The sequence below is a fragment of the Vidua chalybeata genome, chromosome 3 (assembly GCF_026979565.1).
Source record: "Vidua chalybeata isolate OUT-0048 chromosome 3, bVidCha1 merged haplotype, whole genome shotgun sequence".
Taxonomy (NCBI): domain Eukaryota; kingdom Metazoa; phylum Chordata; class Aves; order Passeriformes; family Viduidae; genus Vidua; species Vidua chalybeata.
In genome coordinates, this window is record NC_071532.1 from 59,762,630 (window position 1) to 59,783,712 (window position 21,083).

At 36.8% G+C, this 21,083-nt stretch overlaps 1 protein-coding gene across 1 annotated transcript in view; it reads right to left on the reverse strand.

Annotated features, from left to right (window-relative positions):
- The window catches only part of LAMA2 (laminin subunit alpha 2), a 336,606-nt gene that overhangs the window by 124,030 nt on the left and 191,493 nt on the right, over window positions 1–21,083 (reverse strand). Inside the window, exons 17-19 of the mRNA XM_053937517.1 lie at window positions 13,304–13,431; window positions 9,348–9,434; window positions 3,058–3,269 (exon numbers count right to left, since the gene is read on the reverse strand). Of these exons, the coding sequence (XP_053793492.1) occupies window positions 3,058–3,269; window positions 9,348–9,434; window positions 13,304–13,431 (427 nt within the window). The remainder of the gene's footprint in view (window positions 1–3,057; window positions 3,270–9,347; window positions 9,435–13,303; window positions 13,432–21,083) is intronic.

The following is a 21,083-nucleotide window of genomic DNA, read 5'->3' on the forward strand; positions in this document are numbered from 1 at the left end:
TAAGTAACAAAAATGTGCTGGTTCTGCTGTTCATACCAGTTATGTAACACCTTCAGAGATTTCTATCTCCTTCTGTTTTGCAATATATTTTTAAAAATTAAAAATTAAAAGACGCGTCTGATGTAATTAACATTGCTTATCTTTTCCTTTCAGCTTTCAATACTAAACAAATCTATAATTTACCTCTTTCATCCCGTATACAGCCCTCTTTAACCTGATATTCATATTTTAAAACTGCTGACACTCCAAACCATACGTGGTGATAAGTACCACATCCATATATGTTTTGTGTACATATGTAAATAAATTGGTCAGTGGAGAAATAAGATGCTAAAGCTCAGATTCAACAAACTACAGTCCTCAATGTAAACTAAAGGTTTTACCAACCTTTTTATATAGACCTCAAAACCCAAGCTCAGGCTGATTTGAATTGTTTTGCTTATCAGGAATACGACAACACAAGAATCAAAAAGAAAACTTACACCGATTTTATAAACAGATGAGGTTTTCCTATTTATATTACAACACTGCATGGTGCCTTAACTCAACCACAGATGACTGAGTGCAATGCAGTAGTAAGGGAGAATTTGGAATATCAGGACTTTGATTGTTTTTCTTGGCTCTGGCAAGAAAAACAGTATGTACATAGAAAAGAAACATACAGTCAGGGCTAGCCATCTAACAAACTGTTACTCAATCTGATAAATTGCATTTATCTCACCTATGAACCTTCCCATTCATTCACCTCTACTGGGAAAATTAGCTCTGGTCCAAACCTCCAAATGGTTGTTATAATACAATGTAGCCTGTTGGAGAAATTTGTCATACTTTCTTCCTAAATGACACTGGTCAAGACTCTTCATTGGCTCTAGATTTCTATAAATATTCATGAGCTTGTATTTATGATCAAGCTACACACTTATTGTTCCACAACAGTAGTACCTATACACTGGAACACAGGCAGACTTGATTATTTGCTTTAATTCATCTTGTGACACTGAGCTTTATTACCATCAGCTCAACCTCCAGGTATTTGCTTCAGCGTACTGCGCTGTTTCATTCCAAAAAACAACCTACTAGAATCAAATCAAATAAGCTTAGGACATTTGCTCATTGTTCTTAGATTTATGGATTTTTATATATACACCAAAAAATTCGGTGATGCTATGATGATATAAAGCTGTACTGTCATTTGAAATGGTTAATGCACACAACAGCACTGTACTGAGAAAGAGCAAGAGACATTTCAAACAATAATTTGAAAGCAAATTCATGCTTTGCAATACTCTTGGATTTGGCTTTTTAATAAGGAACAAAATTGAAAACAAGAAAGTAAAGGCACAGTCCCTCTGATATTGTTGCTGCAGGGCAAACTTCATGGAAGTCTGCAAATGAAATAAAAATCATATGCAAAGAAGAAAACCCACATGAAAGGCAGAGAGTAGATGAATACAAGGTAACTGAAAGCACAAGGATATGAATACATTAGGGGGTCTCCTTGTCAATGATATGAACAACAAAAGCAAATCTCATCATTCAACATTAAACATGCATTTATTTTAAATATTTTTTTTAGTTGTATGTTTTCCAAACTCTCCTCTTATAAAATCTCTTTCTCATGGACCTGTCACTACTGTGGAAATGGTCAAAGCACCAGTCTTACTGATGACTCAAGAATAGTGAAAAGGTACTGGAAGCTGTAATTTTTGACATACACTTCTTTTAAAATCACTTTACATACTTAAGATTGTAACTTATATGATATCATTCATCATGACCTGTTAACTTATGGGAGAGAATATATAGGATTGTCCAGTTTTTTTCTGGCATTGTGTAAAGTAGGTACAGAAAGCATTTACACAGGTATGTCTTCAGGGTTATCTATGACTTAGTGTACATCAGTGTTTATTGTCCTTAGCTGAGAAACTTGCTGATGTTCTGCATCTTGTTAGCTCCCATACACTCTCTGGAGGTCCAACATAACCTGGGATTTTCACTTTTAGAAAAAGGGCAAGTCCTGGAAATGGATGGCAGTGCCTCAGACTTCTCTGCTCACAACACATACTGCAGACATGGCCCCCATGTTCCTACACACAGAGCAGTAAGGAAGTGCCCCAGCTATTTCACTTGCATAATTTTATCCTGCTATAACACCTTTGTACTCAGTGAGGTTACTCTTGTGTTTCTTATAATGGGCCAAACAGGAATAAATCCTTGTGACAGTGAAATAAAATGCTTGGCTCTTTCGGGACAGTTTGTAACTTGTTTTATTCCACTTCTCGGAATGTGAAGGAAGAGTACGTGAAGAAGGTTTTTAAGTTAGAAGCATTTGTTCTGCATTCTGAATTGTGCCAGCAACAGCTCAGAGAGAGCCACTGCCTCCTATAGAGAGAAAAGCTCCTGTTCCTACCAAATCTTTCATCTCCACTGAATAATTTTTTGCAATCACTAAGAGGAAAGATGTGCTGGGGCTGGTAGCTAAATAACATGCTACTGCTCAGCTGAGAATTGGTAGCTTGCTGCAGTGTCAGGCATCTTTCTCCAGAGCATTTTAGAAAAATTGTCTGGAGATTTTAGGGTCTGATTGGCAGGTGGGAAAATCTTGACCCGCAAGCAGCAGCACCTCCCAACTCTTACTGAGGTTATATAAGTGGGAAACACATTACAAATGCTTCCAGAGCTGGACCCTGAAACTGAAACATCACTCCCTCCTTTCAATCTTATAAGAGAACAGGATTTTTCAAGGTAGCTTATAGCATTTTTTAGTGAATAGTTTCCATTTATTTGTATTTATTTTTGTAGATCTGAAATTTAGTATAACCTTTGCACCCATGCAATGCTCCGTTGTTTTCTTCCCATGTCTGCTTCAACTAGAGCTTTTTTTAATAAGTTCTTCTTTCTGTTTACTTTAAAGCCTTTCTAGATGCAGATGCACAGTATCATTTTTAGAGCTGTATCATTCTCTTGCTCACACATACAGAGGCACAGTCTTCCTCTCAGGAACAAAGTTATAAGATAGATCAATACTGTCAGGAGCTGTAAAACTTCGTGACTTACGTTGACAGTTCCTTGCATGAAGAGCATCACCAAAATATCCATCAGCACACCTCTCACAATATTGGCCTGTTGTACCTGGCTTACATATCAGACAAGCACCAGACAAGCTGTCACAGCTGCCAGGAACGGAGAAGTCAAGGTTGTCATTACATTGGCATGGTTGGCATGATCCTCCTGGTATTAGAGGTTGTCCAAAATAGCCTTCTGCACACCTACGGTAAAAGACATCATCAGTTAGGACCTTTAAATAATCCTCTCATTAGAAATATTTAATTCTGTTGCCTCCCTAATCACCAAAAATGATTTGATCTTCTCTCAGGGGTGTCTTAAGCATCTTTTTTCTTTCTCTCTCCTTCTCTTTTTTTAACAACACTGTAGGTACAGTACCAGCTGAAATCCTGCCAGTTCTGCCAGTAATTAGACTTCAGTGGGAGAAAAATCTTGTCACTGGCACTGAAGGTGACACAAAGGATAGCAAGAAATCTTAGTGGAACTCTAGAGGAAGGGGGGTTGGACTAGATGACCTTGAAAGGTCCCTTCCAATCCAAATTATTCTATGACTCTATGTTAGATATACTTTGTATTTTGGCACATTATGTATAGAAGTTCTGTACTCAATCACCAGCAAGCCTGATGCCCCTCTACCATAAAAACTTCTTTAGTTTAGAAAAACACCTTTAGAATGTAATACAGACTTTTTTTTTTTTTTACCTAACAAGATCCATCCCCTGACTTAGACTCCCCCTGATCTACCGTGTGGTCAGATTTGCTTAATTGATGGATTTCTAATCTCTGTGTATGGGTGGATAACAAAAAGATAGCTCATTAGCACAGGAACTATATTGTTGTGTACTATACCTTTCATATTTTAAGAGAATTGTTTGAAAATATCACATCCTTTTCCACCTTGCCCACCTGCAATTTTCTGAGTACCATGTAAAGCAGGTTAGTGAATCTGACCTAACATGAGTCTGTATTTAAAGCAAATTTCTACTCATCTCACAGCCTATTTCCTATTTATATTCTGGTCTGCTTTCCCTTTCTGTTATATTTGCTCACACTTCATAGTAAGAGCAACTTGTAGACAGCAAAGAAAAAGAAAAGAAAAATTGCACAGTTCTGGCTAATGAATTTATTCATGCGCATCTCAGATGAACTCCAATTAGTATAAGGAAAACAGAAAGTACATAAAGCACATTGCACAAACCAATTTTTCCTACTATTTTAAAGTCAGTTTAAATGCAGTTTTAATGTACACAGATATCCTCTCTACTTTGTAGTAGTACTGGAGAGCATGGTTGAGGAAAGATTTTGTGTATCATTGTAAGGAATGCAGGAATGCAGAGCTCACTATGCTGTCACTCTTGCATGTGTCAAGTTCATCCTTTTCCTTGCTTCCACAATATCTCATAATGCATTTAATTGGATCTTAAGCAAAGCTGTCTAAACATGTACTAAATATTATTCAATATCATCAGTAAAGATCATAAAGATTATAAAAACTGGATAACTGAGAGCAGGGAGGAAAAAGCAGTGGGAACTAATTGAGCAGTTTTTTGTAGTTTTACACAAAATAGGATATTTTTCCATTCTCTCAAAATATCCATGACACAGCCCACAAACCAATAATATGTATAAACAGTCCAGTGGTTTGGATGCATGTAAGCACTCAGGACCATGAGTAGAATTTCCACAATCTAGCCCACTCCTGTAGCACAGTCATCTCTCAAAATTACCTCCTCATAGCAACAAGACATCAAAATCTTGTCATTAGAATAATTCAGCTATTTTATTTTCAGAACCTGTCATAAAGGTAGCAATTTATTGTATTTCCTGCAAAGGAAGAGATTATTTTCTTCTTGATGGAGGATATCTCAGCAACAACAAAAGACTGATTTTTAGCTTAACTTTGCCAAAATAAATCAGCTTTTTTCAGTGACTTTATCTCAGTTACAAAGGCTAAGAATGTATCTTAACATGTAACAAGTAATAGCCACATTTTATCAAAACCAGAGAGTATCTGGATAATTTATGCAGTTACTTTAATTTACCTAAAGTAGATTATATCTCATGCTTTGCTAACATACTACTGGTGTGTTTGTCATAAATTTGTATCTCTTGGTCCTACTAATCTAACTTCACTTAATGTGTGTTTGTTTTCTTCTTTTACTCTCATTTAGGGGTTAGTTCTGTATTTGACAGCATTCACAGAAACCAAGCAATTCACAGAAAGAATACTCCAATGATTTATGTGAAATGCACTGCTAATAATTTCTTCCTATTAACAGCAGGAGACCTCAATAACTGTATTCTCATCAGTTTACACGTCAGTAATTTAAATTAGAAAAACCCACTACCATCACATAGCCATATTTTACTTATGCACATACATAATCTCGAATCCAACTGAAGATGATCCTGAAAGTAGGGGTAAACCAGTTAAAGCTGAAAAGAGAACTGTGTACATGTATCTATGTAAATTATTCCTCTTTTTCTACGACTTCTCCTGAACTTGCAAGGGAAGATTTTAAAAAAATCCACTTTGCTTAGTTCCATCTTTATTCCCTTAAGGACATCCCTACTTCAGCTTCTTTTCTCAGGTTCAAAACATTATCTATTTGGGAAGATTTAGATTAAAAAACACCAATAAGTATTTGGCATCGAAAATTACTTTTATGCATTACACAAAATACATGTAAAAATGACTTCTAACTACAACACCTCTGAAATTAAAAAAATAAACAAAACTAGGAGTAAAAGCAGCAAAAAAAGATTGTGTTCATATATTTATTTTCTATTCTCAAATGCAGGTGCATCTGTGAGTGACACTGCTTTTATTTAGCATAAGTGGTGCAAAGACAGGGTTACTACTAAAAATATGTGTAAGAATGTGTACAGGGCTTGGTCAGTATGGAGTGAATATTCCTTATAGCAGTCTATATGGTGCTTTGTATATACACATATATGCACAGAAACGCAGGTCTATTTTATACATTTCTTTATATTTACTGGGAAAAAAAACCCTTGAGACAGAGTTAATTAAGCCTGCAAATCAAAACACTTTAAAGTCTAGAAATACTATTTTTATGGAGTCTTTGAAATTTATGTGATTCAACCTGTGCACAAAATCAGGCAAAAGCCCTGTGGAGAAATGGCTTGTGAGCACGCAGTGAGATATCTTAACTCAGGTGCACAGCACAGATGTTATTGCTGTGTGACCAACTATAAATCTTACATTTTCTAATGTCAGAATGCCTACCTTTGCAAGCTGCAAATAATCCTGCGTAACACATTTGTTGTACCAAATCTCCTGAAATGTTTGACCCTTTTCCCATCGGTACTGCAACACAGACTCGCTGTTCTGGCATGAGTGGAAGAATTGTATTTGCTACAGTGAGCAGCAGTTTGAAGCCACAGTTCTCATGAGAGGCTGTGGCTGGTGGCACTCCGTGCTAGACGTCAAGAATGGGGGAGGTGGGGGCAAGGAAGGACATGGGTCAGCTGACCCTTCTCCTCACACACGAGGGACACTGACCCTCCTTCTAGGAGGGAAAGGTCACTGGATCCATGCACATAAATCATGGAGTCCTACAGGAAAAGGTAGACTCTCATCTATTTTACTTCTTTTCCCTAGCAAGACTGTATTTGGAAAATGGATATGATCATCCAGTAAATGTGCTGGGCTAAAACGACAATCTTTTGTCATTCTCATACATCTTTCCAACGAAGTTAAAAGAATGTCCATCCTACTTCATATGTCTTTGGAAAAGAGAGCAGTGAGCAAAGGAAAGAAAACTTACGTCTAATTTGTTAGGGAAAAACATTACTTAGGAAAGCTGAGCACCCTCTACAATTAGAGATATATGATAACTCTTAACACAGTTTATATCTTCAATTATTTTGATGGTGTTATGAGCTGGAGCCCTCAGAATATTGAGCAATTATGGCACCATTTTCCTGAGAGTTCCAGTGAAAGAAGTAGCAATTTTTTCTAGACATTTTACCAATCAGACAGATACACGTATCTCCCTAGGGGACACAGGATGTATTTTTAGGCCAAATAAGTACAGTGCTGCACACTCTCACTTCATGATACTTATGTCATGATAATTTAGCATTGTTCAGCTAATGAATCACATGGCTCAGATCACTTGTCACTTTGTAGTTGCTAAAATCAAAGAGAATTTCATACAAACTCTTTCAGCAATTATACAACCACTGCTAATAGCAAAATGCAACATGCTTTCTCCTGATCATTATTATTGACAGCTGCAGACATTTTAAAATAACATGTTACAATTAAAAGCAAATAGTTCTGCGAGCTTTGGAATTAATAGCCTAATTTCCAGTAGATTTATATCTCATGGTTACAAGGCTAAGGGCTGATTATTTGCTGCAGGATGTTGCTACTCAGCAGGGAGTAATCCCTCAGGCTATAGCAGCACTTTTTCCTTGCCCTGTGAAAGTTTTCTTATGGGCAGAACATTTAGTACTCTCTCTTGTTCTCTCTCTATCTGTTTAATCAGGTGTGAGTTCACACAGTATTCTCCCCCTTAGCTATGACATGTCCTGATTTATTAACCTCTATTCAGCCACTTCTTTTCATAAAACCTTTGGGAAAAATTATCATCTTTGAGCCCTCCTACCTTCTGCCAAATTCAGTTGAAATTGACCTATAAGTGCAGATGACTTCGCTGGCAGCCAGAGAGACATGCACAAAAAGATCACAGTAGCCCCATTTCCTTAGGAGATCAGGCTAAAATCCAATTTAGCCATTTATTCAGATTCTGTCCTACTGCATCTACAGCCTGTGCTCCACTCAGAAACAGCACTTGTTGCTAATGGAAGCTGTCAATGACCCTGCATTGACAAACTGCCACCAAAGTGCTCTTGATGTGATTTATTCCTGCCGTCATTAACTTCACAGCCCACTAGCTGAAAGAAGGTGATGACTTCCCAGACAGACAGGAAAAGACAGGCAGAAATAGCAGCAGCAGGAGCAGACTCGGTGATGATGGGTGGAAACAGGTGACAGCCTGCACTCTCACTTCAGGACAGATATAGCACAACAGGAGATTTAAAAGGAAGTAGTTGTAAATTGGAAAGAGAGGACTATAGGGAGATTCACAGCATATGGTCAGGTTTCTGCTTTTCTGGTTGTCTCTTACTCTTGGTTTATTCCTCCTTCTTCTCATCCCAGCCTGAACATATTAAGTTTTCATTCAGAAGCCTTACCTTTTTTTAGGGTTTGCCTTGAAAAATCCTTCAAGCAATGGATTCCTCAACATGGAAATGCCAAATGGCAAGAGCCTACTAAGCCATGTTTCCATGCCCCTTAACTGTCTAGCTAGGTGTTACACAGTTACCTGGCTCCCCAAGCCCCTCTTAAAAAGGTGTCATTGGCAGGGTCACAGGGGACTGAGATCACGGAGACAAAGCCAACACTGATTCATCATGACTTCCAAACAGCTAGCAGAAGTCCCCTGGCACACTAGCTGCTCTTGAAATCTGTTCCATCCATGTGAAATCCCAAGGGACCAAAGGCATGCAGACACAGTAGTGATATCCCTTGCCTATGTGGTCTCACCTCCTGTGGAAGGGGGTTCCTCGGAGCTTAGCACTAGAAGTCACACCAGCTCTTTGTTTCATTTAAATTCTCCACATGATCCTTTCAGCATAATGCCTTTGTAAAGCTAGCAATAAGTGTAGGAAATACATATTGAACTTCTCAATGTATTTGACCAAGAAGAATTATCTTTTCTTGGTCATTAAAGCCCAGTTTGTTCTACTTGCTAAATAAAGACCGCAACAGAAAATGAGAAGCAACAAAAATGAAAATATTCTTTTAAAAGAAAAATTTAAATCCACAAATAACTTATTAGAAGAACTGTATTTTCACTGCATATTAACTTCTCTAAGTGAAGCACTAGTAATTTACTGCATATTTGAATCCCCATGCTATAAACATTCAAATGACAAAAGAGCCAAAAGGTTTACAAAAATCTCACAGGAGTGACAGAAAAGCTAGAAGAAACTTTTTTAACAAAGACTCCTACTTATTAGCAAATGCTTCTTGGAAACCTTACATTTTACCAGAAAATAATAAAACCACCATAAAAATATACAAATTCATGTATCCAATATCAGAGGAAAATGCACGGGAATTTTTTCAGTGAGTTTCAGAACAGGAATGGGGATGAGAAGGGCAGGTAATAAAAGGTAGAACAGTTCCATGTGTTCAATTCTTTTGTTTCAGGTCTCATATGACTAAAAGCATGGTGCCTGCTTACCTTTCACAGCGTGGTCCCATGTAGCCAGCTGGGCATTCATCACACATTAATCCACGATGTCGGTCAAAATGACACGTTGGGCTAAAGCTGTGTTGTTGATATTGAGAAAGAAGAGGGACAAGGAAGAAACATAAAGAAAACATGGTTAGCAGCATAGCTCTCTTCCCACTTTAAAGATTGTTAATTTGCAAAACAGTGCTCAGGAAAAGTGATTCTGCTCTAGGACATGGGGCTTAAGTTCGACTCCAGCAAATTGAATTTGGAATGACTCTGCTATTTCTGCGACGCTGAATATAGAGCAGTGGATGGCAGCATCCCAATAGCCTGTTATTACGGGACTTGAGCCTGCCACTGAGTGGTCTGGATACCATTAAAAAGGCAGGAATGTACAGCTGCTTGTTTGTGCCCCTGAGGGCCTGGCAAAACAATCTGTGCCATAACGTGGCCCCTATATAAATCTTTCTGAAGGACAAATGATTAAAAGCTCGGTTAACTTTGTGTATAGTCAGCTGTGAAAGGAACTCAGTGAACAAGAAAGGGGTGGGGCAAAATGGGAAATATCTGGCACAGCTTCCCAGAGAGTGTATTTGAGTTAATCGAGTGCCAATGACCTCAAGCAACAGGCCACACAGACATGTTGAAGTTTAAGAATAGCTTGCAGACTAGAAAGCTTTACCTCTTTGTTATGCTCTAATTATTTTTGTCTGGTTTGGGTTTTTTTTTCCCTCTTTTTTAAATACATGAAGATACTGTAGCCATTTGCAAGCTCCACATCTCAATAACTGTGTTTAATCTCTGAATTGTGTTCCTTCACTGTCAGCATCTTGCTTTCCATAATCTTTCTCCCTTAACCCACTTTTCTGAAGAAACCTCCTGACACACTGGAAGATACTATACAGAATAAGAAGTAATCTGTTCTTCTGTAATTCTGTAATGATTATTAGAGACAGAGACATACCAGTATCTTTATAAAGTCTTGTCTAAGTAATGGCAATCAATTCTGGTCAACTAAATAGAAAAATAGAAAAAGGAAAAAAGAAATGAAAGACCAGGAAGGACTACGTGCATAGAGGGTGACTATTCAAAGGGGTAAAACAAAGCACTTATGTGAAAAAAAAGATACTAAATTACTTTTTATAACCTAGGAAAAGAGAATTTGAGAAACAATAGAATTGCTTCAACAAAGACAGCAAAAGGAAGGTATATTCAAGGTAGCAGTGCATGCTACAGTAATAACAAACAGACATAATCCAAACTTGGATATATTAAAGGAGGATATACCATGACAGTTTCTGGAAAGTAATAGGCCCAGGAAGGACAGAAAAGCTTAATTAGCATCATTTAAAGTGATTAGCTCCTGGTGACCAGACCCCACTTCTCAGGAGTCATCCATCCTGTGATCTGTCCTCAGTTATTCTTTATTCTGTGTTATCCCACAAATATAAGAGATCAGTAAGAAAAACGTGGGATGGTCAGGTCCAATAAATACAGACAGGTGCTGGGATTTTTCTCTTTCCTATAAGGTTTGTGTTATTTTCCCATGTATTTACTTAATAATAGATTCACAAATGGATGAAGAGTCAGTTGGAGAAACAATAATTGTTCATTCTATTATTTAGTAGCAATGAAAGCACACATTATCATTGAATATAATCAGCAGCACCTGACTTACTTCAAATAAGTTTCTGCTTGTCAGTCCCAACCTCACTCTTTCCAAGAGCTTCACAGGAAACTTTGTAAAGATGCTATCACAGCTCATTACAGCATTGTACAAAAGTGACTGTACCAAAGTTCCACAGAGAGCTCTGAATTTAACTGCATAAATTTTAAATATAATAATGATAATAATTGTAAGGATGATGATGATGATAATAATGATAATGTACTTATTATTACTAAGTAATAATGATGAAAGTAGAATTTCTATGTTTTAAGGTTATGCTCAGACCTTGCCTCCTTGATTCTTTCTGTGACTTAATAGTTGGACCACATTTGAACACTAAACATTAATATATTGAGAAATTCCCATCTGCGTGCTGTAAAGGAAATATATGATAGCAGGCTGAGAAAAGAAGAATTTATCTTCCTGAATAGTGAGAATCTCATTACTCACTAGTGCTAAACACTAATGAACTGTGAGTATTGATTTGTCAAAACAAGCTTCAAAAAATTGTAGTCCCCCTCTTAATTTATCATTGCTCTTTACAGTTTTCCCATATGGCAACAACACTAATAGGAGTCAGGACACAGGACAAGTATGAATATACAGTATGGGAATGGATGTGATAAGTCTGTGTTGGGAGATGGGGCATCCTAAAAGCTTCCTAGTGTGTTATAGAAAACACCCCCTGACAATATGTTTGTGATTTTATCTAATTCTCCAAGAAAAAATTTGAAATTCTAATACATTTGTACATACAATTAATCACTTGTTCAGTTACTCATAAAGGACATGACATATCCTACACCTGTACAGTGATATGAAGTTGGTAAAAGTATTTTTCAAATGAAGGTATCTGAATTGTTTGCAAATATTATCCCTAGCATAACAAACTCATTGGCAGCTAAGTAAGAAAGCAAAGAAGTATTTTTAAAGCATTCAGATAACACATTAAATCTTTAAATTTCTTTTTTTCATCATAAACAAATTCGTCTAGACTGTAACACCATGCAAGTTTGAACCTTTCAATAAGTTCTACAAAATTCTAAACTTTGTAGACTTCAAGACTCACACATTTCATAGTTCAAAGAACATTTATACTGTGTGTTCTATACCTATTTTATTTTTCAAGAAAACGAAATAATAAAAAGGGGACTGTTAACTTCACAGAAGGAAAGTAAAGCACCCAGAACTATGATGACTATGTAATGGAGGTCTTCAGGTGTTTTGCCAATCATAACCTAAATCCAATCTATTTGACTTGGTTTGTTGCACATCTGTGCAAGACAGAAATGTGATAGTGTTTTTCCTTCTTTGTCAGTACAGTGTTCTCAAACAAGAGAAAGATAATTGACTACTGCGGCAAGGAAATACCAAGTAATGAGGATGTCAGAACAACCATGCCTGAGCAGCAGATATAATAAACCCATATATATGTATCTAATAAAACCAACTCAAAAGCTGTGTTAACAGGAAGGCAGGCTCCCATTCTACAATCCCCTGGAATTTCCCCTCATAAGTGCTTAGACTATTCCTGCTCTGATCAGTGCAATTTTAGTAGGATGCAATGCCACAGACAAGCTTCAAAACAGTTTTATTCAGGTACATCATGTAAAATGCTTTTGGTACTATTATTTTCCAGGTACTCTCTGTGACAAAACCAATGAAAAAACATTCAAGCCACTTGGTTCATCTATTAAGATAAGCTATGGAGTAGCATAGAGAAGTTTTTGTAATGAAGGAAATTTTGGTTCTTGGAACAGAATTTTTGAATAACTTTTCACTTGTATTTTTATTTAATAAAACAAATTTACAGTATTTTTTCTGAGATATGCTGACAAAATATTTTCAATTACAAGATCTAAGGATGAATTCAAATTCCAAAAAAATCATATAATGATTTGTTAAGAGAAAAGGAGAAAGTAAAAGCAGAAAGTTAAGAGAAAAGGAAAAGTAAAAGCAGAAAAAACTCACATACCAAATCTCCAAATTCAGCTTTAAAACTAGAAACAATTACTCTTAAGGACGACAGAAAAGCAAATGCTAGTTATTAATTTGAAAAGCAATCATCCAAATTCTGAGTTGTTCTTTCTGTCTTAGTGTCATCCAGCTTTTGTCTTTATCTGCCTAGTTAAGCACTCTGTACAATCGTAAAAATAGAAAGTTTATATTGCAGAATATATTATTTGATTGAAAGGAAAAAAGATATCTCAAGCATACATCTAAAAATATACATTTAGAAATTATGCAAATTACTACGGGGAAAAGAGCAATATGCAATAAATGCACAACTTACTTGTTAGAAGGTATATTTAGGGGGCAAGCACACAACTGACAATCTTCAGCTGTCCCTTTAGTTGCATCACCATAGAAGCCAGGCAGGCATCTATCACAATATGGACCACCTGTGTTGTGTCTGCAGTCCTAAACAGAAGATGTAAGTACAAATTGACAATTAGACAACTTGCATATGGAAAAAGGTCTGCAACATTTATCCTTTCTTCTGCTTGTTGAGAAACAGTTCTACAGGTTATCTGTCAAAACCAGAGCTTCATATGTTCTTGTGGATAACTTTCTTCCATGTAAAATGAAAAGAGTATTTAACAGAAAACCTTTAAATTTATACCACACAACAGCTGTATTATTGTTTTAGCTTGCTTAAAGAAAACCAACTTTCAAAGCAGCATAAGACAGCTTTAGTATTGCAGTCTTGCAACAGGTCATATTTTATGTCAAACTGTTTTCAGATGTTGACTCCAAAAATACAGCCCAGATGATATAATTTATAAAAATGAATAATTACTTTTGACATGTATGTGCATTAGTTCATTTTGAAAGGTATATGGCTAGCAGTATTTGTAAACAGTAGCAAAGCATGAAATACTTAATTCTTATTTGCTAGAATAGAATCCAACCTCTATTTTGTGAGTAGAAGGAAGGACAAGTATACCATGTATAGGGTGCTATCCAACACTTTGTGTTCATGTGAATGCATAATAGGAGAGAAATTAAGTTGAGCATATGAAACATGCAGTATAAAAATGGCAGCACTACATTTGCATTTTTGTATATAGCTTTTGGTTGATCTCAAATTAAACAATCTTTTAGTAGAATAGAAATCAGTCCCGTGAAAAAAAGCTTCTCATGATGACTTGTAAGAACCAAATTTAAAAGAGTAATTACCCTTTCTATTCTTTTTCCCTCTCACCATATAGGATTTAGAAACTCTACGTAATTTCACAGAATACATAATCAATTCAGAAAAATTACTTTTCTGGCTTAATCTGTTTCCTTTCTTCACCCCACATTACTAGCACACCACAATATTCCTTTCACTGCTATTTCCCACAAAATACCCAAGTGTAGCACTTTCACAATGCAGAAACAGAGAAAGCAGTTGGAATGGTTTTGGATGTTAAATGCCAAATTGATGTGCTTGGTATAGACTGTAAAAAGAATTGAAAGAGCTTATGTCAACTTCAAAATGCCAAAATGAAAGCCACGAAAGAGATTTTTGTTAATGGGGTGTGTTCTGCTGTGTTTTAGACTATGGGCTAGATCACATCTAGAATGTTTCATCTGAGCTGCAGCTTAAGAACTCTGAAGGTTTGTTTTCATTCAGGTTTTTTGTTTTTTTTTGTGGGGATTTTTTTTGTTTGTTTTTTTAAATGTGGGCACTTTCAAATTTAAGATTTAATTTAAAATTGCTTTTTAGGAACATTTTAGAATTGTTTTATCATTTTAGTAAGTCATGCATATGGTACTGATTGCTATTTAAGAGCCTTACTGTCTCTGGAAGACATAATTTATCCTCAATAAGGAAATAGACAATATTCTAAGGGACACTGATTCCTTCCTCACAGCTTTCCAGGATTGCAATTATTTGTACAGAGCTTTTTTGCACTGTGCTCTGCACCTGGGCATCTGAAAAAGCATAATATCCTTTTTAGTCATGTGGGCATTGGCATCAAAAGCATTTGCCTTCAGAAATACTGTTTTTTTTTTTTAAAGGGTGCTTTCTTATTGCTCATGCATACAATCGGCATATATTTTAAATGAAAGCTTCAATCACGATACTATATTTTAACATAATTTGGAGATTGTGAGCTAATACCAAATTATTGAAACAATTAATCAATTAAAATTACGTCTTTAGAACAGTCAGCTGGGTTAAAATCAACTTCCGTAAGTTAACCAATCCATTTGATTTGTATTTCAAACATTGACATTCAAAAAGAATCTACCAGCCATACAAAAAAAAGTAGCCAGGAACAATATGCTTCTTAAAGAAGATGTGACAAAAATAATTTAAGTGTTTCAAAAGAAAAATCCTCTGCAATTCAACTTTTTTAAGACATCATGTCAAATTATTTGTACTTTTTCTGAAAAATAATGGATTCTTCTTTTGTGATAAGTTTAGCTTTAAATATCCTCAGACATATCTTAACAGTTTTGAAGAATATGAACAGTTTATATGTCAAGGACGTTATTAAAGTGAGAGAAGCTAATACACTACTTTAAAGCTTCACATCTCTTGCTGAGTGGTACTTGCAGATTCTGTTTTTTTAAAGTAAAACATCTGAAACCTTCAATTTTGTAGGAAAACATTTCTTGTTACAAAGACCTGACCGCCTTCACTTTGATGAAGTAGTTTCTAGCATTTTAACATCAGTCATTTCCATGTACTGTGTCTAATCCTACTCAATCCAGACCCCTGTGTTCAATTCCTCACAATCACAGAATGATAGAATATCCACAGCTGGTAGGATCGAGTCTAACTCCTGTCCCTGTGCAGAACTTCCCAGAAGTCACACCATGTGCCTGAGAGCATTGTCCAAACACCTCTTGAGCTCTGTCAAGGCTGCTGTGACCACTGCCCTGGGGAGCCTGTTCCAGTGCCCAAACATCCTCTGGGTAAAGAACCTTTTTCTAATATCCAACCTAAACCTCTCCTGACACAACTCCAAGCCATTCATTTGAGTCCTGTCACTGATCACCACAGAGAAGAGATCAGTGCCTGCCCCTCCTCTTCCCCTGATGAGGAAGTTGTACCTGCAATGAGGTCTCCCCTCAGTCTCCTCCAGGCTGAACAGATGAAGTGACTTCAGCCACTCATCATATGGCTTCACCTCAAAGCTCTTCACCATCTTCATAGCCCTCCTTTGGACACTCTGTAATAGCTTAATGGGTTTTTTTATGCTGTGGCACCCCAAACTGCACACAGTATTTAAGGTGAGGCTGCCCCAGTGCAGAGCAGAGTGGAACAATCCCCTCCCTTGTCTGTTTGATATCATACCATTCACTACCCTCTGTGCCCAACCCATGAGCCATTATTAGCCATTGCATGACATGTCTATCCAGCTGTGTGCTGGACATTTTTCCCAGAAGGATCCTGTGAGAGACAGTATGAAAAGCTTTACTGAAATTCAGAAAGATTACATCAACTGGCTGCCCTTGATCACCTAAGTGATTTACCTTGTCATAAAAGAAAATTAAATTTTATAAGCTTGATTCTCCCCTCATGAAGCCATTCTGGCTGTGTTTGATGACTCCAGGTGTTTTTCAATACCTCCCAGAAAAATCTTCTCCCTAATTTTATCATACACTGAAATGAGATTGACAGGCCTACAGTTTACATGCCATCCTTCTCAACCTTTTTGAAAATTCAAATGCTAGCCAGCTTCCTCTCAACTAGAGTCTTTCCATATTTCCAAGGCTGTTCAAAAATCATTGAGAGAGGCCTCAAGATGACATCAGCCAGCTCTTGGGAGTATTCTTGGATGAATCCCATCAGACCCCATAGACTTATATGGATCCAGTAGATGCCACACTAGTTCAGGGTACATTGAGAGTTTATCGTGCTCACAGCCATGGTCCTTCAGCTCAAGACACTGGGACCCCTTTAGCCCATCATCAATGTTGGAGACAAAGGTAAAGAAAGAATTAAACATCTTTGCTTTGCCTATATCCCTGTTTGTGAGGGGACCATCTTCATCCTGTAGTGGGCTGATGTTATTTCTGCACTACTTCTTACTATTAACTTATTTAAAACACTCTTATTATTGCCTCCCATATTTTCGTCCAGCTTCAACTCCCATTGAGCTTTGACCACACCATTTTTTTCCCTAAAACTGCAAGCAACATTTCTGTATTCCTCTCACATCACCTGACCTTGCTTCCACTGCATGCACCTTCCTTTTTTGCCTTATCTCCAGAAGAAGATCACTGCTCAGCCAAACTGGCCTTCTGCCTGTTTGACTTCTGACATTTTGGAATTGCCTGCTCCTGTGCCCTTAGGAGGCAGTGCTTAAAAAGTGACTAGTACTGATGGTCCCCAGCACGTTCAAAAGCAATGAATCAATATTTAAATCTAAAAACAAACAAAAAAAGAGAACCCCACATATATAGGACCGAAATCTGAATATACCATACTGTGTATGTTAGTCTATCTGAGAAATAATGATCTTGTGCATCCCGTACTTTTCTCCCTGAGCCAGTTTGGACCTTACAGGACAAAGAACAAGGATTATGTATTATGTAGATGTGATCTGATCTGCCTGTTCTCTTCAGTGGTGCATTAAGCATACTTCTTGCTAATCTGCCACATTTACAGATCAGTACTATAAGTACTGAAGTAGACAAGTCCTTCTAAAAATACTATCAACACTCATGAAAGATTTGTTCTTTCTTGATATCAATTGGCTGAATCTCAGTTTGAAACTTGCCAAGTGTACAGCAATGATTTTGAACATCATCTGGTTTAAGCAATGCCTAATTATACTGAGATTATTTCTTTAAAGCATCCTTAAGGCTCCGATGTCTTAATTTCATGTTCACAGGAAAACTGAACTGTTTTTTTTCATGTCATGATACTGCATATAAAATAGATTGTGATCAACTTCTCTAACCTGCTCAGTACATTATATCTGCTTTCTTTTTATTCCTATGGAAATAGAGGTTGTTCCAACACATTGATCTAGTGGGTTGGTAAAATCCATGGGGTTTTTTCACAGCTCCATAGATTTTGTGGCCAGGAACAACTTTATGTCCAAATACTTGTGCTTTCAGTTCCAAAATAATTTCAATACAGTGATTTCAATTGTATCTCACACTATTTTGAATGCATTAATTTTCTATACCTCTTTTACCTCTGAACATCTTTAAACTTCTTAGACAACCTCTGTGTAATTAAAACCGTAGGATTTATTTTTGTCCAAAAGTTTATGTATGACTCAGACCTTGTTCCCTACAAATTTCCTTGCTGATGTCCTGGAGAGTGTTTTCCAACATTTCCTACTGAGCCAGCTCTTCCCTTTTTGGAAGAAACCAAATCAACTTCTTTATGCCCAGTATCAGGGAACACTAAATTCACACTGAAAACCACTCCAGCATATACAGCTGAGTTTATATGAACATGGAAAGAAACATTTAGAATAGGATGCTAGTGATGAAAATAAAACCTTTTACAGGGATTATGACAGAGTCCAAGATAGCACATTTGGCATGCTGCTGCCCTTCCTCAGGATACCTATCACAGAGACAACCAGGGAAGCTGTTAAAGCCAGCTAAAGAAAGTAAGTCTGGGTGTCTATTTTAGTATATGCCCGCTGTCTAGACCAGACAATGGTATTCTGCCTTTGGAAGCATGAATAAGCTCTTCCAGCATTTTCAAGCCACCGTAGTATCAAGATGAACAGACAATTCCCTTTCCTGGTGTAACAATACAAGTGTAATCAGGACATTGCAGAGGCTTTACCTATCTTCACTTGGAGAGAGCCTGTACTGCATTTAGCTAGGACATATCATTTTGTTACGGCAGATATGAAGATGGGTAAAGACATTTTGTCACTCTGGTGATGAATACTGCCTAAAGCACACATCCACCAGCATTGACATAGGCCTCATTCTACATGGTATATGCTGTTTATACACAGAGGAATACAATATGAAAAGGATGCCACTGGGGACTGCCCATTTAGGGCAATTTGACCATATCTTTGGGAGAAAGATCTACTTTCTCTGGGCTTACTAACAGGAATATAATATCCTGCAATGAATGAAACACCTTGAAATGTACTTGCTTTTCACAAGGTTTAGGTTTAACCAACCTACTATAGCTACTGTAAATATGTGTGCGTAATAGGACAAAAGAATATTTCTGAATGTTCCAAATTGCCCTATGTACCAAAGCAGGTATGTATATCACAGTGGTAACGAGAACGAGGTATTGTGCAGCTCTCTATGGCTGCTCTGGGGATCAAAGGGCTTTGCAGGTTACTGCGAGATATACGTTAAAATGAGCTTTTTATACAGGCCTGTGTCGAAGCAGATGATTTGAGCTTTTATCATGAGTCAAAAACACATTTCAGCTTCTTTTCAACTACATTTCAAAGCTAAGGAAGAGCGAAAAGAAGTATCATATCAGTAAATTAGATGCCTAAATTGCCTGTTGTATTACTGAGAAAACACCATGAATAATAATAAGGAGGCCAAAAGGCTGTGTAAACCTCAATAGAAAGAATGCCTTTGATGTGAAACATTTCTCTTTTTCAGCACTCAGACTTCTCTCTCTTTCACTTCAAAAGGCTTATGATCCAAATTGAATAGCAGCGTTTAATAGCCTGCATGGATACTAACCGATCTGACTTACAGTGCTTTCAAAGTTGTAAGAAAATCCAGAACTGATTTTAAGCTCCCTGTGCACCTCTCCTCTATAGCCTGATCTAGTATAAACTACAGAACACATAAAATGCAGAGTGTTTGATAACGTGTATAGATGAAAGTGCATCTTCAGCTGGTTATTTTCCACTTCCTTGTCAGTGCTGTGTTCTCTTACACCAGCACCCTTGAAACATCAGAAGGGGGAGCTCCGCTGCCTGACTCAATACCAGCCAAAAAAGCACAAAAAGCAATATGCAGCCTATGTGGCCTTCTCTTTTATCCAGGCTAGTGCTACGAACAAAAATAAAGAAGGAAGCTGTGTAGGGGCTAAAATGTGAAGACACAGAAGCAAACAGCCTCAGAATTTACATCTGCCTATGGACCCCTAACCCCTAAGCAAAATAGTCAACAGTTACGGCATACCTTAAACAGGATTCCTCCTTCCTTTTCTCTCCTGTTAATTGATTTTATCCCACACGAATATTATAAAAATTGTAGCTGGAGAATATGGTCATTAATGCAAAAAAAATTTGACAGGAAACACAAATCCATATTACTCTAGTAATAAACATTTTCGCTGAGTATTAAGTGAAAGATTCAAAATATGACTGTCATGTCAAACATGTTTTTCATTCTTTGAGGCTTACAATGTAATTAAATTGAGAATAATTTTAAGCTTCTATTCATGAAAAAGCAATTTGAAAAATCCATTGATCCACACATTAAGGATATCTTGTTTTGCACTGCAATGCAATTAAACATTTTCTATGAGCAAAACAGGAAGAACAGTAATAATTCTAAGTGCCAAATTGTATTGGAAAAAGGTTGAATTTTCATTTTGGCATTTTCCCAGCAGGATTTTCTTAAGGAATAAAAGGGAACATTTAGAAACATGCACATGACAGAGTCTGAAATTCTGCAGGGAAATGAGAGTATATCCCACTAAACTGGCACCAGCTTAAATTGTGCTTCTGCAAGACTAATGAAATTAGACATGTTGTTTCAAGCTTTATACCATGTCACACAATATTTTAGACAAAAACTAAAAATGCCCTTGAGTCAATCAGAAAAGTATATTCAGCATAATTCACCCATTCCAAAAGGCTACTGAACAGGCAGGAAACAGTGGTGTGCTGGTAGGCTTTCTATGGATAATATCACAGATTTAATTGCTGAATTAGTAGGTAACTACATAAAATCTCCATAGTCTACAAGAAAAAAAAAAAAAAAGTGATTTAACTGAGATCATATGGTTTTATTATTTTTCTGAAGTACAATTCATTAAGTGTTCCTTCAAGGTCTACTATGAATTTAGAAGAAGGAAGGCATTAACAAAATGTTTTCATCAAACTAGAACTGAATTTACAAAGTTACCTGCTACATACTATAAATTGAATATACTACAGGAGACAAAT